The 14,493-nt window shown below is 40.4% G+C and overlaps 2 protein-coding genes across 2 annotated transcripts in view; both read left to right on the forward strand.

Annotated features, from left to right (window-relative positions):
- nadsyn1 (NAD synthetase 1) overlaps positions 1-5,343 on the forward strand; it is a 31,783-nt gene extending 26,440 nt beyond the window's left edge. The window contains exons 16-21 of the mRNA XM_088004061.1: positions 398-504; positions 1,272-1,403; positions 1,544-1,613; positions 2,969-3,097; positions 3,620-3,796; positions 4,061-5,343. Of these exons, the coding sequence (XP_087860187.1) occupies positions 398-504; positions 1,272-1,403; positions 1,544-1,613; positions 2,969-3,097; positions 3,620-3,796; positions 4,061-4,117 (672 nt within the window). The 3' untranslated portion in view covers positions 4,118-5,343. The remainder of the gene's footprint in view (positions 1-397; positions 505-1,271; positions 1,404-1,543; positions 1,614-2,968; positions 3,098-3,619; positions 3,797-4,060) is intronic.
- A 1,283-nt stretch (positions 5,344-6,626) lies between these two features.
- Positions 6,627-14,493, forward strand: part of tpcn2 (two pore segment channel 2) — a 30,584-nt gene continuing 22,717 nt past the window's right edge. The window contains exons 1-3 of the mRNA XM_088004062.1: positions 6,627-6,953; positions 11,362-11,417; positions 13,011-13,087. Of these exons, the coding sequence (XP_087860188.1) occupies positions 6,809-6,953; positions 11,362-11,417; positions 13,011-13,087 (278 nt within the window). The 5' untranslated portion in view covers positions 6,627-6,808. The remainder of the gene's footprint in view (positions 6,954-11,361; positions 11,418-13,010; positions 13,088-14,493) is intronic.

The following is a 14,493-nucleotide window of genomic DNA, read 5'->3' on the forward strand; positions in this document are numbered from 1 at the left end:
GGAATTTTTATGCCAGTACTGACATAACATAACATAACATAACCCTAAACTGGAAAAAATGAGGAAAAACCCTTTTTTCCCTGTTGTATGAATTACAATCTATTATTTAAGATTATATGAAGAATATAGAAATTATTCCAAATCTTTGCTTGACTAAGCATTTATAAAATGACAGACTCTTAAAAAGATGCGTGACTAATCAAAAACACCCTTGGTTGGTGACTCCTGTTTGTGCCTGAAAAAGTCAGGTATGAAGACACCAAAACTGCAAACATGCAAAATGGTGAAATGACTGACAGGGTTTATGTAAAACATGTGCCACTATGTAGGCAAGTCATTTTGTTAGTTGAGATTCCTCTTGAGGTTTTGACCAGAAGTGTGTTTGTGCCGTTACCAGGCTCGGGTCAGGATGGTCTTGGCTTATCTTTTCGCCCAGCTAAGTTTGTGGGCTCGTGGTAGGCCTGGAGGACTGCTGGTTTTGGGCTCAGCCAACGTCGATGAGAGGTACTATTACAAATGACTGGAATGGTTGGTACTTCATAGACCTTTGGTTTACTGCACATAATTTGTATTGTGGCCTGCAAAGTTTATATGCACACAAATAATCCAGATTATATTCATCTGATAATGCCAGTGGCATAAATGAATCTGTTGCTGTAAGTGATACAAAAATCGGATGCAAAATGGTGAAATGTTGAAACTAAATCTCTTGTTAGATTTAGGTTCTTGGTTCTAAAAGGTAACATCTAATTATTTGGACAAAAATGGGTTCCCTATTTAAAGTTCTTTTAGACATTAATACAGAAAGATTGTACACAACCAAGCTGTTAAAGCAACTCTGACAAAAGGCAGGAACAGAACTGTAGTTTCCTCAGGGCTTTAACCTGTTTAAATAGAAAAAACATAATATCAATCTATTAATAAACAAATCTCCTGGGATATTAAATAGACAACTGTTCTGTAATCATTAAGTTCCCCCCTAATAATTCTGTTTCCAGAAATTCCTCTTAGCATGGAAACATTTTAGATCAGCTGTGCATGCACTGCAAAATCACAAAATCTTACCAAGTATCTAGTTTCTAGTACAAATATCTTAAGTACACTTTAAATAAGACAAAACTAATTTACAAGCAACAGCATACAGAAACTTGTTTTAAATAAATAATTCCTCAATATTTATGAAAAAGTACTACTTCCACTGGCAGATTATTTCACTTGTAACATGGGAAAAATGCTATTTTTCCCTGTGTTAAATAATTTCTTCTGCTCAGCCTTACAGGATATTTCACCAAGTATGACTGTTCCAGTGCAGACATAAACCCCATTGGTGGAATCAGCAAGATGGATTTGAAGAGCTTCCTTGCTTACTGTGCAGAGCAGTTCCAGCTTACCGCTTTGAGAGGGTGAGAGGAGTTCAGGACTCTACTTTAAAGAAGATTTCACTTTAAAAAAAACAAACAAAGAAAACAAGGACCTGTCAGGAGTGTGTATGCATCGTCCTCTGTGTGTCTCAGTTTGTGTTCGCGTTTTTTGTGCTGTGCAGCATCCTGGCTGCTCCCCCCACTGCTGAACTGGAGCCTCTGAAGGACGGACAGCTGTCCCAGACAGATGAGGTACAGACTGACGCTCGCAGGCACATGAACTGTTTGTTGGTGTGTGTATATGAAATGTTGGTAAGTTACTCCCATAGACTAGAAACTAAACTGTATTGCTGGCGACGTGTCCCTCTGAAACCTGTGCTCAGATTTCTTTGGGTTGTGTGTAACCTGTGTAGTTGGTGACATTCATTAAACACTGCATGTTTGTAAATGCCAGAAAAATTAAACATAAACCAGTTATAATCTGATAACCATCTGCTTACCAGCTGGGAACTCACTGCAGGACCTTGTTTGGTCCTCAGCAATTACTTCTTTAAACTGAACAAAGCAAAAGACGATTTGTGCAATGTTGTGGGAAATGCAGATTAATCAATCACTGCCAGTCTATCCACCCTTCGTCTCTCCAATCACATTAGATTAAATGTCCATAATATCTTCTGTCTGCTTAGATTTTACTGGAAGTCCAATTTGAAAGACCTCCATCCAAGGGCGTAGGTTTGGTCTAAGTTTTGGTGGGGACCTTGACACCCCCCCCACACAGCACAGTGAAATGCCGAACATTTTTGAGAAGGGGGGGGAAACCACATTGGCTTAATAACCCCCTGCCCCCAACCATAACCATATCATACATCTTGTGTATACAACCAGATACAGTCATACTCAGCAGATCAGTTCAAGAACACTTTACTTTTTCCTTTACAAAATTCAGCAAACGTTACAAGTAAGATCAAAAGAAATATCCTCTGGATACAGCAAACACAATTGCAGATAAGAAGAAATCAATAATAAAATAAAAAAGAAAAAATATTACATAATTAACAGACCTATTCTACCTCACATTCAGTGCTGACCTTACTAAACACCGGACTTTACAACAAATGCGTTGCGTGATATATATCTAACTTATGGGTCCACTCACTGTACTTACAGCCGACGTAGCGAAATAACTTCTAATGTCTGTCCTTTTCTTTTTTGGTGGCAACATGGTCTCGGAGACTCAGAAGGAGACGCGTGTGCCCAGCTAGCCGCCGCCTTTTGCAGCTAATCAAAGAACGTCCGACGATTCAACTGACTCCCCCTCCCCCCACCCCCCCCACAGCACCGTTCCGACACGGTCTCGGAGGCTCATAATAAATGTCAAACTAAGAAGCTGCCGTTCCGCGCACCGCCTGTTGCTGCTAATCAAAGATCGTAGATCCACGTTCTTTGAGCCAATATGGCAAAAATTGGTCGGGACTTTTTCATATCCCATGAATATTGGTCGGGACATGTCCCTACCGTCCCTACCCAAACCTACGCCCATGCCTCCATCACAAGTCTTGCTGATGTGGTTTAAATGTGTGATATTCTTGTTTCTTCTCTTTTCTCAGTCAGACATGGGAATGATGTATTCTGAGTTATCAGTGATTGGAAGGCTGCGGAAGATCTCAAAGTGTGGACCCTTCAGTATGTTCTGTAAGCTCATTCATCTGTGGAGGGATGTCCTTTCACCTATTCAGGTTGGTTGGCTACTAATCTGGTTAGTGTGCACACTGCACAACACAAAGGATCTGAAAGCATTGTCCAATTTCAGTTTAATTTGCATCAACCAAATAGCAGGATGCAAAAATGATGAATTTCCAATGTTGAATTTTAACAAAACATGAAGTTTAACAGAAAACCTTGCTGAAAATGAGGCTAGGGCATCTATCTGGTGAATATCTGAGTCAGCAGATGTCAGAGGGGTCATAAGGACAGACAGACAACAAAAACAAACCTCAAATTCCATATCACATTTCAGACATCTAAAGGTATGAACCCTGGATGAACCCTTCTAGTTTTTAACATTTTTAAGTTATTTTGTTCATTTGTTTTGGTTTTTGTGTCGTTTCATTAGCATTAGTGTTTACTTTACTAGATTACAAGAAAATCTGACTCCTGAAATCTTCAGGGTTTCTTTAATCCCATCAACTCCTGGAAGGCATTCTGCATCAGTTTGGCTCCTCTGTGCTCTTGACTCGAACAGCTGCTTGTTTGTGCAGGTGGCCCAGAAGGTGAAACACTTCTTCAGGATGTACTCGGTGAACCGCCACAAGATGACCACAGTTACTCCTTCCTACCATGCTGAGAGCTACAGTCCTGATGACAACCGCTTTGACCTTCGACCTTTCCTCTACAACACACACTGGAACTGGCAGTTCCAGTGTATTGATAACCAGGTAACACACCACGATGACCTTCTTATAGAAGAGTGAAGATAACTTTTGCTAGAGTGTCGAGGGCCACATATGAACAAGTTGCCTAGCGATCTGTGTGTCAGTGTGTGAATATAGCTCTAAAGTGCTTTGAGTGGTTAATGAGTACAAAAGCTGTATATAAAGTCAGTGCATTTAACATGAGTCCATTTGACTGTCCTGCTTACACAACAGTGTCCAGAGTAATCTTATCTTTAGGTGTGTTTTCCTCTTTCCCTCTTTCTGCAGATTTCCCAGATGCCGGCAAGCCCAGACAACGGGGACCAAGGAAGGCTTGAAGAGTAGCAAAACCCCACAGTCCTGTTCTTTCTGTCCAGGGTGTGTTTGCATCTCTGCAGTGGCTCAAATCCAGAACAACCTCCAGCTGTTTCAAAAGTTCAGGAGCTCACCATGCCTGAAAATATAAAAAATGTTAAACATTTTAATGACAAATGTCATTGGATTTTCAGAGATATATCCTGCTTACTTCTGTTCTGAACCAAAGCAATGCCACCAGACAGCTAACTATAAAGACTCGGGTAGCCTTTGCAGCTGGTATCCATCAGTGTCTTCCATGTTAGCACACACAGAGCCACGTCAGGTTATGGTTCTGAAGCATTTTCTATATCTTAAACTGTTATTACTCAGATGCTACCACAGCTTAGATTCATCCCACTGTTATCTTGTTGATTTTTTTCAGCTATACAACTCTTGATGAGCTTTAGTAATGCAGCATAACGTACTGCATTATTGATGTAATTATCCTGAAATTATGCTTTTTATTTACAACTGAAATTAAAGTTACAATTACCACTGATGGAAACCTTCTGCATTCTCCCTCTGCTGCACTCAGAACTGTTGGTTTGAGCCGTTCTAGTTCCACTTTTCCATTGACTGATGCTTTGATGTGTGCCTTTGGTTATAACCCAATCCAATCAGCAACATTAACTCATTGATCATTTGACTGCATTGTTTTCTTTTCTCATGCTGGAGCCTGTGCTTCTGCTGTTCTGTGTAAATTCTCTGTAGGGAATATTAATGGTGCACTGTGCAAAAGAACCAGAAGGTAATATTATGTAAATAGTTCATTTTCTGACATACTAGCATCAACTCTCTGTTAATATTAAGTTTATTTAGGACACGTATGAAAAATATAAAATCACGAAGTTTATCTAGAATCTAAAAATAAAACTAAACCATCCTTACAGTATCAGACCTCAATTGAATGCCAACAAATAAAAGTTTTAAGAAGTGATTTAAAATTACCCAGACTGTGGCCAGATCTGGCCCACAGTCTGTGGGCAGATCTGGCCCATAGTCAGATCTGCCCACAGAAGGGTAACTTATTCCAGAGAAACATCCAAATGCACACAAATAGATATAAAATCCTATAAAAGGTCTTGTAACCATTAAAACTGGGGATATTTTGGGATATTTTCAGGAGACTTGTTGCTGTTGAATTTGTAATGTGTATGCAGATGTGCTAAATAAATCTCTTCCTGGTTGGCCTGATCAGAGAAGAGCAGATATGAGCCCTGTGTGATGATTTCTTTTATTCCATAAGTTTGTCACTTTTTAGTTCCCCAACAATAAGAACAACAACAGAATGAGCACCACATCCTTTGTTCTTAAGTCAAGTCCGAGGGACATTTAATAGCAACTGATTATTTGATTTTAAAATTCTGAACAATGTGTAGTTTCTGGGAGCCAACCCATTTAAAACTTTCTAAGTTGTTAAAAGAATCTTAAAATCTATGTGATACAAAACAGGTAGCAAGGTTAAAGAGGCCAATATTGGCCTTATATGTTAAGGTATGGCGGGTGGCTGCTGGCAAAAAATATTTATAGCTTCTAGAGTTGTGCCTCTCAGCATGGTACAGCAGCTCAGATACTTTAGTTTTGATTACCGTTAGTTCTGTTTCTAGACTTTTGCCCATAATTGATTTAATTGTTGCTGTTTGGACAATTATTCCTTCTGTTTCTGGATACAGTGCAACTGGAGGATTTTTACTTATACTTTTGGACATTTACATATATATATATATATATATATATATATATATATATATATATATATATATTTTTTTTTTTTATATATATTTTTTATATATATTTATATATATATTTTTTATATATATATATATATATATATATAAAAAAAATATAAAATATAAAAAAAAAATATATATATATATATATATATATATATATATATATATTTTTTTTTTTTTTTTTTTTTTTGCAAATGGAAAAAGCTGATTACCATCTCAAAATCTCAAATAATAGCTGAACTGTGACCCCAAGTTAAGATGAAAAGGAGGCTTTATGGATACAGAGCAGGACGAGAGGAAGTTCAGACCATCTCTTCCATCCAACAAGATGACCAGGGATCATATGGCAGACTTGGTCATGCTGTGTTGTTCCTCGTCTGTCAGCTTTCTAACTGTACACTAGACAGAAATTTAAAGAGGAATGGTTTAACCGATTTAACCAGGTTAGATGACTGAGGAGTGGTCCACATTAACAAAAGCTTAAAGAACCACAACCAGTCAATTACATTAAAATTCAAATTCCAACTCCAATTCCACTCCTTCATTTGGCCAATCTTCCGTAAAACTCGTGAGTTAGGCGGAAGGTTCTGGCAGATCTCTGACTTGCAGGCTCTGTTCTTGTGTTCCTGGCATGTGTGTGGTGCTGTGAGCCCGATTCTGTCCAGCAGCTCAGTGAATGTATTGTGGGGAATCAGCTACCTCTGCGGGCCGAACCGAGCCGGGCTGCTGGAGGTGGAGTCCAAACTTTACCCAACCTTCAGGACGGGGCGGTGCAGGGAGGAGCAGCACAGACTTCCTAAAAACAGGTTCCTGTCGTCTGCTCACGCACGTTGTTCTTCCTCAAGTTCTAAAACTCCAGCAAGAGCCGAACTCGTCCAGACCTGGACCCGCAATTTTCGCTCTGGCCGCTGATGAACGTCTGCCTTACCAGTTCTAGACCTCCTGGATGGAGACGGACCGTCTGCTGACCGGGGCTGAGGACCAACACAGCGGGGACTATGGCTCCGGCCCGGCCAGAAGTGGCGGAGATTCGCGGGGCAGCAGGCGGATGTCTTACTCTACTACTAGGGACTACTGCCGTTTGGATGGAGGTACGGGACAGCAGAGTGACGGTGTGACGTCTCTTGATTATTGTCCTGGTATCAGCAGGTTATTACAGTAGATGGAAGCTGCAGTTGACTGTAGTTACAATGTCATGTTTCCAGAAGCGATACGAAATAACATGTTGTGACTTCTCATATTTTCACTGCACTAACCTCTCTTAGTAACGATCTGGACTTGATGTACATCCTGGTGTGACGTCATATTCTCAGGTGAAAGCGTTAGATCTCAGTAGAGGGGCCACATGAGGGAAGCTGGATTCATTTTGAAACTTTCCCTCCTTTCTGTGTTGCTCTTGCTTGAAAACCTTTAAATGTTTTTCCTCAGACTTTTGGATTAAAATAAATGCTAAAATAAGTGCTGTTTTTCCAAAAAGCCGCCATTCAAATGTCATTCACAAAAGACAAACACTTTTATCATGGCTGCTTTCAGTAAAACTGGCTTAGTGTTAGATGAGCCTGTTTTTCACAATTCATCTTTTTAGGCTGTGATAACTGAAGTTAGAAGCCATCTTGTTTTCAACGTTTAGCAGTCATAATAAACATAAACAAGAACCTGGCTGAATGTGAAATAAAATAGCTGCGGCTGCAGAACAAGTTGCACCACTTGCAACTGGATCATAGAAAAGAAGACAGTAGTTATTGTTCAGTTCGCTGCAGAGCTCCACTTTATTGAAACCTGAAACCTCATACTTCTTCGGCCAAAGTCCTGCTTATGTTTTAGTTTTTACTTCTATAAAGCATTTCTGGCACGTCATAAGAACTCTTGTAATAGTAAATTAGTAACTCAACGATTGACAGAATTTCAAGACAAATTGAAGCATGTCACTTCTCTAAAGCTGATCCTAGTCTCCATCAACCGATAAGTTTTGTTCTTGTGAGCTGGTGCCTATCTGGAGCAGAGAAGAGGAAAACACCTTTGACATGTCAACCAGTAATCAGGGAAAATATAGAGGACATAAAACGTTTTTTTTATAACCTAAAAGTGGGGTATTATGTAAAATAGACAACTGGTTTCAGCTTTATTGTGTTTTAATCTTAGTTCTTTGTCAGACACCTTCCTGGAGTGCAGCCTTGATTTTTTTATGCAAGTTTATGGAATCCTTTTTCTCCAGTGGCAACCATTTCTATGTTTTACACCACTGCATCTGATACTTTGCATTGCTCTTGGTGATGTATGGCTTGGAAGCAGCTGCTCCACCATGGAAACCCATTCCATGAAACTCTCTGCACACTGTTCTTGAGCTAATCTGAAGGCCACATGAAGTTTAGAGGTCTTCATGTGGCGTTCATGAAGACCTCTAGCACCTTTTCAGCAACAAGGCAATTCAAAGTGCTTTACATGAATTAAAAGGAAATACAAACTCCTGCTCAGGGTTGCTAAGTATCTAATTCCATTTCTGGGTTGGGAGAACAGGAATCTGAAAAATAGTCTAACAATGTTGACTATGTAGTGATTGGCTCTGCAGAAAGTTTGCAAACTTTTTGCACTATGAGCTTCGGCATCCGGTGACCACCCTCTATCAGTTTACATGACCTACCACTTCGTGGCTGCTTTGCTGTCGTTACCAAACACTTCCATTTTCTTATAATGAATTGATTGTGGAAATTTCACGGCTAGATTTGTTGCACAGTTCCACACTGGAATTCACTGACCTCCTGAGAGCAAGCCATTCTTTCACGAAGATTTGTAAAAACAGTCTGTATTCCTATCAGACTGTTTCTATAAACCTGTGGTCATGGAAGTGATTGGAACACCTGATTCCAGTCATTTGAATGTGTCAACAAATACTATTGGCAATATAGTGTAGTTACTAGTGCCATTTTATAGTTCTGTGTGCCTAGAAAGTGCATAATACTACCTCTTTAAAATGCAAAAAATGACTGTTGTGCAATTTTGAAGTTTTTTTTTCACAGTCAGGAGTAAATTAAAGACAGTATTTTCAGAAAACAAATATAGATTTTTGCAGAGTTTTGTCAAGTTTCTGTAAATCATTGCAGATCCCAAACATTAAAAGTTCCTGTTAGCCTTAACAGAAGAAACACATACAGTCCCCCAAATGTTGGGTTGACTGTTTTCTTTTTCCTTGGCCTAGAAAATATTTTGTGTTAATTTTCTGAAATAAGAAAATTAACACAAATTAATTTGTGTTAATTTGTGTTAACACAAATTAACACTGACTGAGAAAATGTCAGTCATTAAACTGACATTTTCTCAGTTTAATGACTGGTTTTCCAGAACTGATGTAGCTGGATGGTTAGGTTTTAGCTCACTATGCAATGTACATGAAATAAGGTGTATAGAAGGCGGATACTGTGTGTTGTATTTAACATTGGGATTTTCAGAAATTTGTTATTTGCTTACTGTTTCTTTGAACGGCCTGACATCAGTGACTGACTCATGTCAGGCCCATTTTAACAGCATCAACCACCTGCACTGGTAGGGATCTCCACTTAATTTAACCTGCATGTTTCAGGACTGGTGAGGAAATGACAGAAGCCAAACAGGCACAAGGAGAAGCCCCTTCACACTGAACTACCATACTGGTGCATCCCACCCACAAATCTTCTTATGACTAAATTAAAGCAGCATGAATGTTTTCTATCATTCAGTATTTTTGCTCTTAAGACTTAAAAGCTATACTTTACTGGAACTTTACAAATATAGAAAGGTGATTTGTAAACTTTGTAAAGGTTCAATTAAGAAGTTTAAATATTATGAGATGAAGAAACGAAAACTAGTCTCCCCAGCATTTCATAAAATTGCTGCCATTACAAAATGTTGCTGTATTGTCAGCAGTTGTCGCTGAAGCTCATGGTGTGTGGTTGGGGTTGTGTGTGACTTGATCTCTGCAGAGTGAGATGTTCTTTTGCATATGTCTGTCTCAGGTACCGGCTGCTCCTTCAGAGGCACCCATGGTCAACCTGACACACCCTGCTGTGACGCATTGAGTCAGCAAACCACATGTTACTACATTTTTGACTCATGTAGCTGGAACAATTGAAGTCACTCAACAAATGTTTGATTGAATGTGCTGATTGTTGTTTCTGTGTCAAACAGCAGTTTCTGCTCTAAGGCTTCTTAACTCTAATAAACTCCACCTGAATACAACAGAGTACAGGTTAAAACTACTTTATTAACCCCAAAGGGGTATTAGACGGACCAAAGCATGTTGGTTTGTCTGTCCAATTAAACTGAAGCAGAAAAAATGCTTAAGACATGCTGTGATTCTCAGATCATAATAGTTGAGACAGTTCTGATCACCTTAGACTTACAGGAGGTCTAAGGTGACCTTCTATGGGTCACCTTATGTGTGTGCCTGTACATTAAGCTGTAACTTAATGTACAAGCACACACTCTCGCTTAAGGACAATTTAGAGAGATCAACCAACCAATAACTAACAGCAATGTTTTTGGACTTGGGGAGGAGTATCCAGAGAGAAACCACGCATGCACAAGGAGGATATGGTAACTCCATGCAGAAAGACCCCTGGTCAATATTCAAACCCAGAATCTTCTAGGTGCAGAGCAACAGCGTGAGAAAGATGCTACCACTGAGTGAGCAAATACAATTAAACTGATCAACAGTGACATCGGTCCTCTAAACAAAAAAGGTTTTGCTTTTAATCAATAATGGTTCCTTTATGATCTGGAATAATAGTGGAAAAAGTTGCAAAATTTTCTGAAATTACAGAGAATTTCAATTAGTTTATCTAAGAAAAACAGAAATTGGTATGATGACTAAAAATTAGTCATCATACCAATTTCTGTTTTTAAAAGTAATTCATGGTGCACTTTGAACATATTTCATAGATGTTATCTTCAGATTCATTTTTTATTTCAAACACAAAAACAATAATCTTAGAACACTTGGGTAATCAGCAATATATTTAAGTCCGATTATTCTGAAATTTTGCCTGTCACTGTTTGAAAGCAGTGAAGTGATCAATGGTTTCCTCATTAAAGTCATTAGCTTTTTTTCCAGGGGAAACATGTTCAGTGCACTGAGACTAGAGCTGTTGCATTCCACAGGAACAACTTCATTCTTTTTATGTTTTAATAAAAAGTGAAAAGTTAATGGAATTAGTGGCTTCTTTTTGAAGAATCATAGCTAAACAGAGTCGCTCTGAGCCAGAAGGAGAACATAAAGGGTAAAAACAGTATACACAGTCCCATGTGAGGACTAAAGTATGACCATCTGTTCATCTCCATCTTCAGATACTTTTTTTTACTTACTGTTTTATATATTTTGATGTTCCCAGCTTGTCCCAAAAAGCTAATTCTTGAATTCAATATGTTACATTGACCGACAGTAGCTCATGACCAGTGTTAGCTGTCTGCATGTTTTCTACTTCTTTAACTGAATTCTGATGGTTCTGCTGTTTTTGTTCTTCTCAGATGATGAGGACCTGTACATCCAGCAGGCAGTTGTTTTTATTGAAGATGCCATTCATGTGAGTGTACTCAAAGTTTATTAATTTCTTTCTAATTTAAAAAGACTAATGTTGTTCTGCTCTCCAGTCCACCTAGGTGGATGATATTTCTAAGGGGTTGCATGTCAGGTTGCACGAAGTGAAACATTTTTGGATTGGAAAAACAATTTTTCTTTTCTAATGTTGTATATGGCATACAGCACACTTTATCCACCTTCCAGTCTATCATCAGCGATAGAGGAGGATGCATGCACCCAAACATCTCCTTGAGACTAGGGCTGAAACGATTCCTCGAATGATTCGAGTACCTCGATTACTAAAATTCCTCGAGGAAAATTTACCTGCCTCGAAGCTTCGTTAATTTATGTTTTATTAGTTAGCGCACCGTGTTCCGGCCGGGACTTCATTTACGTTGCGCGGAGCTCTCACTTCCACCTCTGAGTTGTTGACAAAAGCTAAGTCTCAGCGGCATAAAGTCCAATCTTCAAGATTGGCCCGTGGGGATTTTATTGATTGATGATAATGCCCGACTTTTTATCGTTTTTTGGGGAACCAATAAGCATCCTTAAAATGACTGGGGGAATGCCTGGAGTACGGCAGCATTTCTCCTCCGGGGCTGCTGGTTGAAAGCGAACGGCGGGAAGAGCGCTGAGGTGAGCGGATAGACTGAACAGGGCGGGCGGCTGAGTAGCTGATGCTTACCGTGTAAATGTAGCTTTACCGACGAACCGCACAATAAATTTCATATCCCGGTCTGAAGAAACGGGTGGCGGAGCGCATCGTACATGGCTGGTAGATGAGTTTCTGAGTGTGACCAGTGAAGGTGTCGTAAATATCCCGTATTGCTTCCCCGTGTTCGTCCCCCGGTCTAACGGTTCGTCAGTCCGCTGGTCTATTTCCTCCCCTCCACCCCATCTTACGTTCGTTCATTCGCCCTCTCCTCCCACTCCAGGCGGCATTTCCCGTATTTTCAAACCCAAAGCGTGACAGGTTAGGTGGCAAGGTGAGTTTAATTAATCTATTAAACTCACTGAAGATGAATACATAAACTAAAAGCTGGATTGTAGACATTTTTTATAAGCATATTTGTGAGCCTGCCTCTTTGTTATTAAATTCAATATAATTTCAGATTTTTCTATAACTTTTCTTCTGGTTAACTTAGAAAGTGAGCTATTATTGTTACAAGTTAGTTTTCTAAACTACAAAAAAAGCAACTGTTAGGGATGTTCAAATATGAAAAATTGGACTGATATTGATATCTGATAGTATTATGCCAGATTTACCAATATTTCATTTTATAATTTTTTTTATCCGATTACTCGATTAATCGTAAGAATAATCGATAGATTACTCGATTACTAAAATATTCGTTTACAACAGCCCTACTTGAGACACATTCCGTATATAAAGAGCTTTTTTGTAAAGCTAAACACATTAATGCTCAGTGCTAAAAGTAGATTGATTTTGATTTACACTGTTGTAGAGCAAAGCTTGGTGTTTGTGCATCAGACATAATTTTTTTTTCTCCGATTGATTTTAACAGCTTTTTTCTTTGTTGCAGTTTTTAGTTGAAAATGGTTCACTGCTGTATTGATAAAGTCTGCCTTTTTTCAGTACCGCTCCATCAACCACCGGGTGGATGCCAGGTCTCTTCGTCTCTATCGATGGTACTACTCAAGAATATGCCAGTGGTGAGTTTGCACTTTTCACCAGCTTTGACTAATATTTAAATTGGTTTAATGTTCTGGAACACTGAAAGTGTGACAAACATGCAAGAAAGAAGGAACTCAGGAAGGGGGCAAACACTGTTTCACACCACCATATATGAAAATGAAGAGATTATGCACACTCCGCTGGAGCTGGAATTACTGGAATTACTTCCAGTTGAGTTATGCTTCATTACTGAAGCATAACTCAACTTTTTGGGAGTGTTGGCATCACCAGGTATCGACATCACTACATCCTCTGAAAGTAGGATGGGACACTCCGCTCACAGAGCAGGGAGTGTCCCATCCCTGCTCTGTGAGCATCTCCGAGCATCTCCATCACAACTTTCGGCTGAAAACTGTGTCTGAATGAGGAGCATGGTTCTGCTCCTCATCCAGCTCACCAATGTCCTCCACCAGAGTCAATGACATCATCGAGACAGCTGAGAAACACACTAACCGTACCTCACATATTCCAAATAACCAAAATATGTCATTATCGTATCATTTTTCACCGGTGGTGCCATTTTCATCTGGATGAAAATGGCACCACCGGAGCCAACTCACCACTACCTGGTGAGTTGGCTCCGGTAGTGCCGGAAGTTCATCTCCGGCAGAACTTCGAACACGTTCCAGGGGAGGTGGGGGACATTGAGTCTGAATGGACCATGTTCCGTACCTCCATTGCCGAGGCGGCTTATCGGAGCTGCGGCCGCAAGGTTGTTGGTGCCTGTCGCGGCGGCAACCCTCGAACCCGTTGGTGGACACCTTTGGTGAGGAAGCAGCTGATGGGTACCGGTGGGCGAAGCGGCATACGGCTCGGGTGGTTGCTGAGGCAAAAATCCGGGCGTGGGAGGAGTTTGGAGAGGCAATGGAGAAAGACTTCCACACGGCTTCGAGGCAATTCTGGTCCACCATCCGGCGTCTCAGGAGGGGGAAGCAGTGCAGCACCAACACTGTTTATAGTGGGGATGGTGTGCTCCTGATCTCAGCAGCACACCATCCGGTGGGCAGAATACTTCAAAGACCTCCTCAATCCCACCAACATGCCTTCTGTTGAGGAAGCTGAGCCTGGGGACTTTGGGTTGGGCTCTCCAATCTCTGGGGACGAGGTCGCCAAGGTGGTCAAAAAGCTCCTCGGTGGCAGGTCCCCAGGGGTGGATCCGCCCGGAGTTCCTTAAGGCTCTGGATGTTGTAGGGTTGTGTTGGCTCATGCGACTCTGCAATATCGCATGGACATCGAGGGCAGTCCCCCTGGATTGGCAGACTGGGGTGGTGGTCCCCCTGTTTACAAAGGGGGACCGGATGGTGTGCTCTAATTACAGGGGGGTCACACTCTTAAGCCTCCCTGGTAAGGTATATTCAGGGGTCCTGGAGAGGAGGGTCCGTCA

Source organism: Poecilia mexicana, unplaced genomic scaffold (genome assembly GCF_051168715.1).
Source record: "Poecilia mexicana isolate PSO_F unplaced genomic scaffold, ASM5116871v1 scaffold_3, whole genome shotgun sequence".
NCBI lineage: Eukaryota > Metazoa > Chordata > Actinopteri > Cyprinodontiformes > Poeciliidae > Poecilia > Poecilia mexicana.